At 36.4% G+C, this 12735-nt stretch overlaps 1 protein-coding gene across 1 annotated transcript; it reads right to left on the bottom strand.

Moving 5' to 3' along the window:
• Nucleotides 1-1610: 1610 nt before the first annotated feature.
• LOC113100259 (melanin-concentrating hormone receptor 2-like) lies at nt 1611-11939 on the bottom strand. The gene is made up of 5 exons (XM_026265037.1): nt 11557-11939; nt 7793-8002; nt 4244-4438; nt 3601-3720; nt 1611-2670 (listed from the first exon to the last, which is right to left on the bottom strand). Exons 1-5 carry the CDS (start codon nt 11772-11774, stop codon nt 2358-2360), a joined length of 1056 nt encoding a protein of 351 aa, XP_026120822.1. The 5' UTR covers nt 11775-11939; the 3' UTR covers nt 1611-2357.
• Nucleotides 11940-12735: the final 796 nt, after the last annotated feature.

Below are 12735 nucleotides of genomic sequence, written 5' to 3'. Positions count from 1 at the left end.
ACTATATTGCTGTAAGGGTTGCCTTTTAAAAACATTTTAGGAGTTAGGGAGAATGGGAAAGTGTTCTTCCCATGAATGTAAATCCAAAATAAACATTTTAAAACAATTACCAACCACTCACTTACCACTATCGGTGTCCAGTGTTTCAGCTGAGCTCATGGGCAGGTGGTACTTCCAAACATTTATTATTAGACCTACACTGTGGCGGCCTACACAGCGTGTAACGCCATGCAACAATGGCTTTAATCTCTATGTGAACTCGACAGTATTTATGGTTTTCACCCTATACCTGTGAGGCAGGCAGCCCCGTATTGATTCCACAAACTCAAAGGCGCTTCCACGGAATACTGCAATCACGAGTTATTTCCAGGATATAAATGTATCACATACTGGCAAAGCACGGCACCCAAGGGAGAGAGGGACATTAATTAAACTTTACTTCGTGACGAATTAACTGATTATATTGACTATATTGATTAAGACTATGTATTTAGCCTCGTTTTCAAACGCGTCTTTTAACTCTGTATGCTGGAAAAATTGTCAGCACGTGCCCTCTACTGGCGAACAAAAATCCATTTTGTGTTATCTGTACGTTTAAGCAGATGATTCAATGGGTCTGTCCAGTGTCTCCTAAATGAGAGATGTGGATGCGTTATTAGAAACTCCCCGTTTTTTTGTGACAAACACGGCTTCACTTGACACCTTCTGTTCCAATTTTCTACTAGGCTAATCTTCTATCAATCCTACTACTAATAATCTGCCATAAATCTAATTTTGAGGGAAACATTAATAGTTCAGTAAACATTCAATAATTCATTGCAATAAATAATCTTTCAAAATAAAATACCAAACATAAAAACAAAAGCCAGTGACACAGACAGGAAGCCAGACTGTTGAGGTGGAAATAATAAGGTCAGTGTTATGTGTAGCAGGTTACAAACAAGGTCAAACAATGTCAGATTAGCAGCAGTCAAACACCTCGCTCCGAGACCAGAATGACAATTCAAAGTTTGAGAAAGAAAAAAATGAATAAATAAAAATTTACGTAATGGGGAATATACAGGGTGAAGACTTAGCATAACATGCTTTAACAGAGTTACTGTAGAAACAGAAGAATGTAAAACCACTTTGCTGCCCAGACAGAATATCTACTGCTGCACTGGAATTATTGACAAAACAGTTTGTATATTATTGTATTGAGTAGTATTATTGAAACGGAGGGCCTCAACAAGCTATGTTGACACTGAAACACAAATTTTGACAAGTATTTGAACACATCAGTTGGTATTTTGCCTCTGGCTGGTTTACTAGGCCATAAAAGGTACAACTGAGACAGAGAAAAAGCATTAGGGTGAGTTTCCAGCTATTGTCACCAGGCATGCTATAGGTCAGACATGGTCCCTGCCTGTCTCTGATCTGAGAATTGATTCCTCTCTGGGAGCTGGGCTGCAAACAGATCCCTGCATATCTGCCTGTCTGTTCGGTGACCACTTTTTAGAGCTGCCAGCCACTTCATCATGACATCCAAAGAGAAAAGAAACACCAAAACACCTAACGGAATACACACTACTATAATAGACAACCACGTAACATATTATTATACACATAACAATTATTATCATATTTTATTTTCTCAGATGATGAATACTGCAGACCACAAATTAATGCGGTCTGAAACTGACAAATGTCCTCAAATACATTAATTCAATTTCAATTGGAGGCAGGGTTGTTTGTCATTCAGAATTGAAACGAACATGCATTTTCAACTGAGAATATAGTTTCAGTTTCTCAATTGGAATGGCATAATTCCAATTCAAGTGAAATTAAGGGAAATAGAATTTTTAAAAAAGGATTGAAATTTTAAGACTTAATACATTTTAATGTAATTTTAGGTAGAAAAGTGAAGTTTGAAAAAAAAAAAAACTAACTTTGAATGTTGGCAAAATAAAGCCTTGTTTAAAATCTTAGAGAAATGTTTGAAGGTTTATAGGCATAATTACAGAGATAATTACATAGATAGATAGATAGATAGATAGATAGATAGATAGATAGATAGATAGATAGATAGATAGATAGATAGCATGTAGAGTGAATTACATAAACTTAGCAGTAGAGGGAGCCAAAAAACACATTAAACAATAAATAACAGCACAACATTTACAACACAGGCCTACTCCAAAAAGTGCAAGACATGCATTCAAGCAGATGTAAAACATCTCATGCCTCCTGTATAAAATCACTCCCAACAACAAGAATTGAAAACAAGAAACAAGAATCTTTCTCCAAAACAAGTGTACTTTGCCTAAGATTGATTCATCCATTTACAGCGTAAATGTGTGTTTCAGTGTGAATTCAGTTTAAAAACTGGAGCGGGGGGCCTGGATTTCCCGTTCCACACTTGGCATGCTGGGTGCATCCCGACAGACCAGCCTGTGGCGGAAGTGTCCACTCAGCAGAATGTAGATAAAGGGGTTTATGCTGCTGGCGGCGTAGCTTAAGCACACAGACAGGTAGTAGCAGGTGTGGTATGCTAATGAGGGGCGTGGTACACTTAAGTTAACTAGCTGCAACACGTGGTATGGCCCAACACTGACCAGGAAAACCGCTACCAGAACCAGCACCATTTTAGTGAGACGGACCACACGTTCCCGAGGCAGGCTGGTGTTATACCTGAGAAAAAGTAGGGAATGAGGGATTTGGTCATACAGTAAATTGCCTAAACATTAACTGTAAGTTTAGGGTAATTACACTCAGGGCTGGATTCACAGACAAGGCTTAGACTAAACCAGGATTAGGCTGTAGTTCAATTAGGACATTTTACAAAGTAACTTTCATAAACGTGCATTTGAAAAAAAAAAAAAAAACATTAACGGTACGCATCTTGAGACAAAACAAGGACACTGGCATATTCTAATATCAATCAGTGCAAGTTTCTTTCAGTTGAAACAGACTTACATATTAGTCTGGGACTAGGCTTAAGCCTTATCTGTGAAACCGGGGTGTGTGTGTTGGGGGTGGGGGGGGGTGGGTCGCATTAGCATTCAATAGCATTTGTGGCATATTGTTTAACACAGCAAAAAATCTTTAAAAAGACAACACTTGGTTACAGTGAGGTATGGCAATATAATGTCATAGAACCTAAAACCCTGAAACTGTCTAAAATGATTATTTAATTTTATTTTTAGATTAAGTACTTTTAAGAATTCTTAGCATTAACTTTCTGCAAGATTTGATGCATTTATGTTCACAGTATATGCATTTTTGTCATTTTTAGAAAACCTAGGATATTTTTTTTTATAGATTTGACTTATAATTCATGGTTTAGCCCATAAAATCTACATCACAAAGTACTGTCAATCTTCAACTAAAACATTTATACTGTATAAGCAGGATAACTCTCAAACGGGATATCACATCTGACAGCTTCATACAAGAAATTAACTTATTCACTTTCTATTTATGGATGGGGAATTAAAAATTAATGAATGAAACCAGTGTAGACCTATTGTAGCTAGAATAGTCAAGCTTGTGACAGGCTTCACAAGCAATTCAATTTTCCAGTTTTATATCGCATACTTGTTGTGATGAAGGTAAGTTCACCTGTGAGCCTTTTTGTTCTTGCGATACATTCTCCAGGAGTAGCAAAGGATCAGTATATAGCAGATGAGAATCAGAGGTAATGGCAGGAAGAAGGAGGTCACAGTCTGGTAGAGTGTATACCTACAGATATATGAAGACACATATTTAAACCCTTCACATCTCCCTCTCTACAGCATGTTTCATCACACTTATTTTAATTAAACAAGAAGGCTGGATTCCTCAGAGCCACAGACTTCTGTACATGCAATTTTTAGTGAAGGGGAAAAGATACTGACAGAAAAATGTATTGTGTTGCTTTTAAGTGACTATAAGCCTATGCGCCACTTTACTGAATAGCAGCTTTCACAGCAGATAACACAAAATAACTTCTTTTTTAGTGTACTGCACTGGAAAAAAAAAACTTTGTAGGCTTTATATCAGTTCTCAAACAAAATTCTGAAAATGGTATGTGAAAAACAGCTATTTATTTGTGAGCCACTTTCTTTTCCTTTTCAATAGAAAATTGTGTAACAGAAGAATTGAATTCAGACTTTAAAGCAGAACTGTAAATAAAAATAAACAGAGGGTTGAGAGAAGGAAGGATAATCAGACCTGTGCATTAAGTATTACCTGCTGCATATACTTGTAAAGGAGAACCAATTACCAGAGCAATTCTTTGGGAGAGACCAGGTTAAGGGTACAGCTCTCAAGACCGTCCCTGAAGCGGATCACTTTAGCATGAACCCAGGCCGGCAGAACCATGATGAAGGAGGCCGCCCACACAAACAGGTTAATACGGATAGTCCTTGATCTGGTTCTGAGACTCAACAGACGAAATGGATGAACAAGGGCCAGGTATCTGGAGTACATCAATGAAAAACAATATAGATTTTACTCTCCAAATGTTTTTTTTTTTTTCTTTTTGGTAGTTTTGCAATTCCTCAGAGGTATGCAAAATGAAAACAAAAGTTTCTAAGCAGTTGTACACATCGAAACATTTGTTTGTTTGTTTGCTTTTTCTTTTTTCTTCTTCTCCAGAATAGGTCCAGATAGATTTCAGCCTTTAGGAATTCCTGCATTGAATGACCAATTTCACATGTATTTTGTGTATTTTCAAAAAACAATTTTTCTTCCCGTATTTGTATTTAAATTAGTGCTGTCAAATAATTAATAGTGATTAATCGCATCTGAAATAAAAGTTTTTGTTTATGTGTGTGCACTATATATATATATATATATATATATATATATATATATATATATATATATATATATATATATATATATGTTTATATAGTATTAAATATGGTAACATATATCTGTATTCATGTAAATATTTAAAAATATATATTGCATGAGTGTTTTTATATATACATAATAAATAAGCACAGTCACATATATTGTGTAAACAAAAACTATTTCGGATGCAATTAATCATGATTAATCGTTTGACAGCACTAATTTAAATAAATTTTTCCACACAGTATTTTATATTTTTGTTTTAAATACATTTTCATGTATTTATGGCCATTTCTGTCCACTATAAATTCCAAGTTAACATTTCTGATTTATAATTGTGATAAGAGTGGCCTCTAGTGGCGAGTCCACAGTGTCACAACTTTAAATGAGACACTAAAGCACTATTCGGACGGGACTAGTTTTCTAAACTACGTTTGAGTTTCGATTCTTACCACCTGACGTCTGTGATTTTCATGTACCAATTCGGACGGGACTAGTATCTCCGTGTTTATTACAGAGGTGGGAGGGTCTGATTTGTGCATCTGGTCGTCACAGAGATCACGCGCTCTGTATGCGTGCATTGCATTCATTCAGAATGATTGCCTTAGTATTATTACACAATAAATACTAAATGGCTAGTATAGCAAAACCATGTTAATGTGTGGTTCCTTTAGTTTAACTTGTTTTCCTTTTTTATTTTTATTTTATTAAATGTAATTAAAACATTATGTAACTGAGTAAATAAATGAACGTGATTAATCTTACCTGATGCTGATATTACAATAGCCGGTATTAACAGTTTACGCGATCTTGCTCTTGATTTTATTATTTGTATTATTTTTTTATTATTATTTATTTGCCGCAAAGCAATTATATCAAACATCCGCGCGGTAACAGCATCTACGGTAATTCACGTTGGCCAAAACACACAAGGAAACGCGTTGTGAAATAAAATATCACCGGCAATCACAGACATTCGCATTCGGACGGGATTAGTTTTCTCAGAGGATCACTGAGTTTGCTGAAAAACGGTAGGTAATTTGCGCTGGAATTATCACAGAGGTTGTGTGAGAAAAACACAGACGTGGCAGATTCGGACGGGATTAAAATCACCAAGTACGTCTGTGAAACGCAGATATCTCTAACGACCCCCTGTAAAACTAGTCCCGTCCGAATAGGGCTTAATGCACCTGGTTTGAACTTTGTGCTGCATAAAAACACAGTAACTGCACTACTAGCCTCATTTCAAAAATCATTTGCAATGCCCAGTGGAGAAGCATAATCAAAACCTAATCAGCTTTCATCAAATAACATATTGTAGCTCTAACAATTCAGTAACTATTCATTAACTTTATTGAGGATATAGGTAAATATATTTATTTAATTTGTGATTAAAGCGGCATACACAAACGAAGTATTCACTACAAAATAGGCCATAAAACATTTACATCATAATCATCTGTGAAAAATATACAGTTTATCACACTTATGTGTCAATATGTAAATATTCTAAAACTTTTCAATAGTTAAAAATACAATATTGAAATTTTAGTTTAACTCTGCTCTCATGAAAGCTTTTTTAATATTTCACTTCATGATGTTACATATTTGCCTATAATAATATCACTGTTGCTGTTTTTAAACTTATACATATTATAAATAAAAAAAATAAATAAAACAAAATGGCTGATGAAAGTGGTTGTAACAAATCAAGCCTGTGTGGCTCCCTCCGATCACCACCAGAGGGCGCTGTAGCCAGAGTACTAATCATTTTACGGACTCCATTTCCAATAATCCTGTACCTGGTACTGATTACACTCACAACTGTCCCCTATCCCATTAAATATTTGGCCAGCATGCTCACACACTCTCTTTGCAAGGTTTTGTTTTGCCGTGGTTGACAATTCTGAATGTTATTCCTTATTTATTACACAGCTCTGTGATATTTATTCTGATTGGTCAGTTGCAACATTGCAAGTTATGTTATCCCTAGATAACAACCAGTAAAAGCTGATAACACAGGCTCATCCGGGTAACAGCAGTCTGCGCTGTACTCTTGCTTGAACTATTTTTTCTTTGCGTTTGTTTAGCTAATAATTGGGGGAAGGTTGGGAGGATTCCAAGGGCCCACTGAAAGAGAGGGGGCCCAGAACGTGATTTTCACCTAGGGAGATCCATAAGTCATTGTGCAGTTCAAGGGGCCCAGAAACCATAACAGGGGCCCTAACCTGAATCGCCCTGTTTACCTGGATTATGTTCGAACTGTTTCCTGCCTGCCTTGAACATTTGCCTGCTTTGTGATTACATCTTTGCTTTGCCTATTACATACCTGTAACCAGTGATTGAACCCTGCCTGTTTGTACCACAAGTACTTATTTTAAACAATAATAACATTTTCCTTTCCTTTTCCTTCCTGACAATAATTTCCTATTATTTAAGAACAACATTTACTCATCTTTATGATGAAACCAGTATACAAAACCACTGTAAAAGGAAACCTTTCTCTTAAAACCTACATTATAGAGATAATGCCCTTTTAGAAACTTCTCCCTGTGGCAGTCTGCCTCAGATTTATCTGTCTCCTTTTCTTCTTCTCAGAATTCACAACATGAGCTGCTGTTTTCAGAAGAGAACAAATTTGAATTTAACATCAATGATTCAGAAATGCTACTTCTCTTTGAATATTTTTAATATCACGCATCAGGACACTGAATCAAATGGTGAGTCACAACCATTTCACATCACATTAGCTGCAGGAGTCTATATGAATGCAATTTTTGGTTTTGAGTGCATCAATGCAATAGAGATGTTTTGAGTAGGATAAAATTGTGATTTAAACTGATATACTTTTACCAAATAAAAATGACTCTTTAGATGAAAAATGAATTACTTGTAAAATGTGTATTGATATATTTGCTGAAAACCCCACTTAATGCTCGTTTTATTAAAGACATTTTTCTGGAAATCTGATTACCTGTCCAAACTCATAGCGGTCATGACTGCAGCGCATGCCACCTGGTTGCAGTTATCAAGAGAGGTGATAATGGTGCAAAGGGTACTGCCGAACACCCACTGTCCTCCACGTGCCCACTGGTGAATCAGGAATGGCATGACAGTCACGTGGACCAGGTCGGCCACAGCCAGGTTCCCCATGTACACATCTGGCACTGTCTTTTTTGCGGACCTGCAAGAAGGACAAGAGATAACTTGTGATCTGTGGTCTCTTGATCAGATACTGCTAAAGAAACAACAAAGAAATGTGTGAAAAGAAAAACTGCAAATTGCCAACAGGGTTACATAACCTCCAGTGAGTGACAGCTCCAGTGCGGTTGGGTCATGGCTAATTCCTGAGTGAATCCATCCAATGGAGCTGTGAAAATCCTCTGAGGAATTCCCCCACAGCTAGTTAAAGAGGCTACTCGAATCGTCATGGTTCACTGCTCACATCACTTTTCACAATATTGTTTTGTTGTGTCCCTTATGTGCCATATTTTATTCATGTATGCAGTATGTGTATGTATGTATATATGTATGTAGCCTATGTATGTATGCAGTGGTGTAGTCTAGTTTTTAAGCGAGTTATTTCCCTCCCAGCCCCATACTCACCTCTCCCAGAGCGACACCACATAAGCACCACCACACTAACTAATGCATACATTATATCTACATGTAACTGAGAGCATTCTGAAAGACTGCTTATGGGATATCAACATGTCAATTTTGTTTTTGAGCAATACAAGATTTTAAAGGGTTAGTTCACCCAAAAATCAATATTCTGACAATAATTACTAAACCTCATGTCGTTCCAAACCCTTAAGACCTTCGTTCATCTTTGGAACACAAATTAAGATATTTTTTTTATAAAATCCAAGCAAATAACAATTACAGCTGGGAAGACTGTACTGATTTTCTACTGTTTAGTGTTAATAATTTAACTCAGCCAGTTAAGAGCTACATTTATCATTAAATGTTACTGTATATTAATTTTTGTTCCAGGAGCATTCCTGGCAATTTCCTATGCATATTTAAGAGTGCCTGTTTTTAAAATCCCTAGCCTGACTTTCATCTCTCTCATCATCTGAAACAAGGAGATATAATTGTATTCGGTTTACTTCTGTACACAGATACACACATACACAGTATCTAAGTTATCTCTTCCCCTCTCCCGCATTCACTGATCCACCACACTACAGTTAGTGAAAATACAGGTGCTGGTCATATAATTAGAATATCATCAAAAAGTTGATTTATTTCACTAAATCCATTCAAAAAATGAAACTTGTATATTATATTAATTCATTACACACAGATATATTTCAAATGTTTATTTTTTTTTATTTTGATGAGTATAACTGACAACTAAGGAAAATCCAAAAACCAGTGTCTCAGAAAAGTAGAATATTATTTAAAACCAATACAAAGAAGGGATTTTTAGAAATCTTGGCCAAATGAAAAGTATGAACATGAAACGTATGAGCATGTACAGCACTCAATACTTAGTTGGGGCCTGAATTACTGCAGCAAGGCGGCGTGGCATGGAGTCGATCGGTCTGTGGCACTGCTCCAGTGTTATGAGAGCAATGGTTGCTCTGATAGTGGCCTTCAGCTCTTCTGCATTCTTGGGTCTGGCATTTTGCATCTTCCTTTTTCACAATACCCCACAGATTTTATATGGGGTTAAGGTCAGGCGAGGTTACTGGCCAATTAAGAACAGGGATACCATGGTCCTTAAACCAGGAACTGGTAGCTTTGGCCCTGTGTGCAGGTGCCAAGTCCTGATGGAAAATGATATCTGCATCTCCATAAAGTTGGTCAGCAGCAGGTAGCATGAAGTGTTACCTGGTATACGGCTGCATTGACCTTGGACCTCAGAAAACACAGTGGACCAACACCAGCAGGTGACATGGCACCGCAAACCATCACTGACTGGTGCCTCTCCTCTCTTCCTCCAGACTCTGGGACCCTGATTTCCTAAGGAAATGCGAAATTTACTTTCATCAGAGAACATAACTTTGGAACACTCAGCAGCAGTCCAGTCCTTATTGTTTTTAGCCCAGGCGAGACACATCTGATGCTGTCTGTAAGGAATGCGACAACTGAAGCCCATGTCTTGCATATGTCTGTGCATAGTGGTTCTTGAAGCACTGACTCCAGCTGCAGTACACTTTCTGTTGAATCTCCCCCACATTTTGGAATGGGTTTTGTCTCACAATCCTCTCCAGGGTGCGGTTATCCCTATTGCACTTTTTTTCTACCACATCTTTTCCTTCCCTTCACCTCGGGCGTGTGCAGGAAAAAGTGGAAAAGCCCTGAATGCTCGATCAACATCAACCATCTTGCAAACAGACAACCCGCCTAGTACTTGCCCCTCCCACAAGAAGTGAATTTCGCCTCTATTTCGCTCTAGACACGCGAATGCATTCAAAATGTTCAAGCGGCAAACTAGACGCGGTAGACACGAATTTGACGCTCTATTCGCGTTTGGTGTGAACACAGCATTACAGTTTTCGTATAAATAATTATCAAGTATAAAACATTTCCCATAGACGTCTTAAATTGGTTGAGCAAAATTGCCCCCTCTAAAAGACAATTGCAGTCCACTAGAGGGGGCATAGAGGATAAGAAATCTTACAACTCTCATTTACTTTAGTTTTCAGTTCCTTCAATTTACAAATAAATGCATACATTTCCTTTATGCTCCCAAGCAAAGCTAACATAGTGATTGGATCGTGACCAGATCAGGACTCAAGAATAATGTCTGATGTAAAAGACTCGTATTGACTCGTATTGTATTACTAATTGTTCTTATATGTCATCAATACCCTGCACCTACGGTTAATAATAACACATATGCTATATTTTACTTACCATGTAACTTTACGATATATTATGATTTTCTGTACCGCGTACGATATAGTAGCAGCCTCATCTGGCCTCATTTTCTGTTGTTTCTGTAATGTTAACGTTTGTGGTACCTGCTGCAGCTTATGTTTGCTTTGGTTTCAAATCTTCTTTAGTGATTCACATTGAGTCAATTTCAAACTTGCGTCTTGCACACACTCGATAGGCTACTGCGCAAGTGTTGCGCAAATGCATTGATTGGCAACAGAAAGTGAGTGATTTTTCGGGGTGAATTTATAAATTAACGTGTGAAAGTTCTGTCAAAAAATGATGTTCGCTTCGCGCTTTTTAAAGTGAGTATTCGACCTCCTAGTGCGTACACGACTTATCACGTAGACCACAAACCTCTGTCTATGTATGTACAAGCAAAATTAATTGATACTGAATCAGTTTTACTTTTTAATTAGAATTTTGATGCTCAGCCATTGTGTTCATAATGAAAAGCAAATTAACAAATATGCACTGGATATACATATATATGTTTTGAATAAATGAGCAAATTGAAAGTAATATTTCTTTATTCTGTGATTTGGTTAATAAAAAACATTTTGATTAAGAAAAATAATCTAATTAATCTATTATTGTCATATATAATTAAACTTTCATGACAAATGAATCACATATTAAATGTATAGTGGCAGTATCTCACTTAGGCTATCCAATTGTTAAAATCAAATCCAATTCTATCCTTTCAATAAGGATAAAAAAAAAAGAAAAAAATCTTCATAAACATGCATTATTATTATTATTATTATTTATTTATTTTATATTTGAAAAAAATGCTAAGTAGGCTAAATTAATTAAAAATAGTTTTGCCTCGTCAACCTATAAACTCACCTTAAAATAGTCACCAAAACAAGAATATTTCCAACAAGCCCGGTGGAGCACAAAAATCCAATAAATGCAGGAAGAATTTTGGTTTCTGTGACGTGAACAATATTATAATACTCATCTGCTGGATATCCTGCTACTGTCTCGTTAGCGCACGTGCTGTTGTCTGATTTGAGCGTAAAGTTCCAAACAACAGGTTCCGACTCCACCATGGCGCTCATCATTTGCGTTTCATTCTTATCGACGAGAATGCGCTGAATGCGGCAACATCACACGTAGTTGTATGTCCATGGAAAATCCTGGTAGGTTTCAGCATCCTCATCACACCACACACAGTGCGCACTGGCATCTCCACTCTCACCAGCGCGCACGCAGCCACTTGTTACCAGTAGTGACTCACTCCAACTCGATATCATTGACTGAAAATATTGACAAGGATTTTAAAGATTTTGTCGCGCATTCGTTCCTTCTTCAATAGCCAATCAAACTACGGCAATTGTGCCACTGTTAATTTTATTGATTATTTGAACTGAAGTGGAAAGAGTGTGAAAGGCTACATTTACAGTGTCATAATTTAGCAAATTCAAATATACATCAAATGTAACTTAACTGTTGTTAGAATCAAATCACCATATTAGAATGATTTCTGATGGGTCATGTGACACTGGCGACTGCAGTAACAGCTGCTGAAAATCTTTGCTTATCTTTGCCATCACAGGAATAAATTACATTTTAAGATATATTATATCAAATAAAATAGTTATTTTAAATTGTAAAAATAGTTCACAATATTAGTGTTTTTACTGTATCTTTAATCAAATAAATGCAGCCTTTGTGAGCCTAAGAGACTTACATATAGGCAGTACATATATGCAGTCTAACAGAAAACTGAAATTTAAGAAATTATGATTTAATCAGTGCTTCATAAGGACTTCTTTTATTTCCCTTGTAAATTCATTGGCAAAAAATAAATAAAATTATATCTATCTATCTATCTATCTATCTATCTATCTATCTATCTATCTATCTATCTATCTATATATTAACATATAACATTTATCCATTAGTACAATTTATTCTAAATTGCTTTTTTTCAAGGTTTATTTCATTAATATATGCATTTCATTGCAACTGAACAATGACCTCTGTGTTGCTAGAATTACATTGTTTGCGCTACAGAAAAAA

The sequence above is a fragment of the Carassius auratus genome, unplaced genomic scaffold, assembly GCF_003368295.1.
Source record: "Carassius auratus strain Wakin unplaced genomic scaffold, ASM336829v1 scaf_tig00217210, whole genome shotgun sequence".
In the NCBI taxonomy this organism is placed as follows: Eukaryota; Metazoa; Chordata; class Actinopteri; order Cypriniformes; family Cyprinidae; genus Carassius; species Carassius auratus.
The sequence above is the reverse complement of the archived record's forward strand: the minus strand, read 5'-3'. Positions and strand labels throughout refer to the sequence as shown.

What these genes read in the sequence shown, in the direction of transcription:
- LOC113100259 (XM_026265037.1), bottom strand. Translation starts at nt 11,774, where the DNA reads ATGATGAGCGCCATGGTGGAGTCGGAACCTGTTGTTTGGAACTTTACG. An exon ending in TCTCCCAAAGAATTGCTCTG is followed by an intron (nt 3,721 to 4,243) that starts GTAATTGGTTCT and finishes ATATATCTGTAG; the next exon opens with GTATACACTCTACCAGACTG. An exon ending in AAGAACAAAAAGGCTCACAG is followed by an intron (nt 2,671 to 3,600) that starts GTGAACTTACCT and finishes ACTTTTTCTCAG; the next exon opens with GTATAACACCAGCCTGCCTC.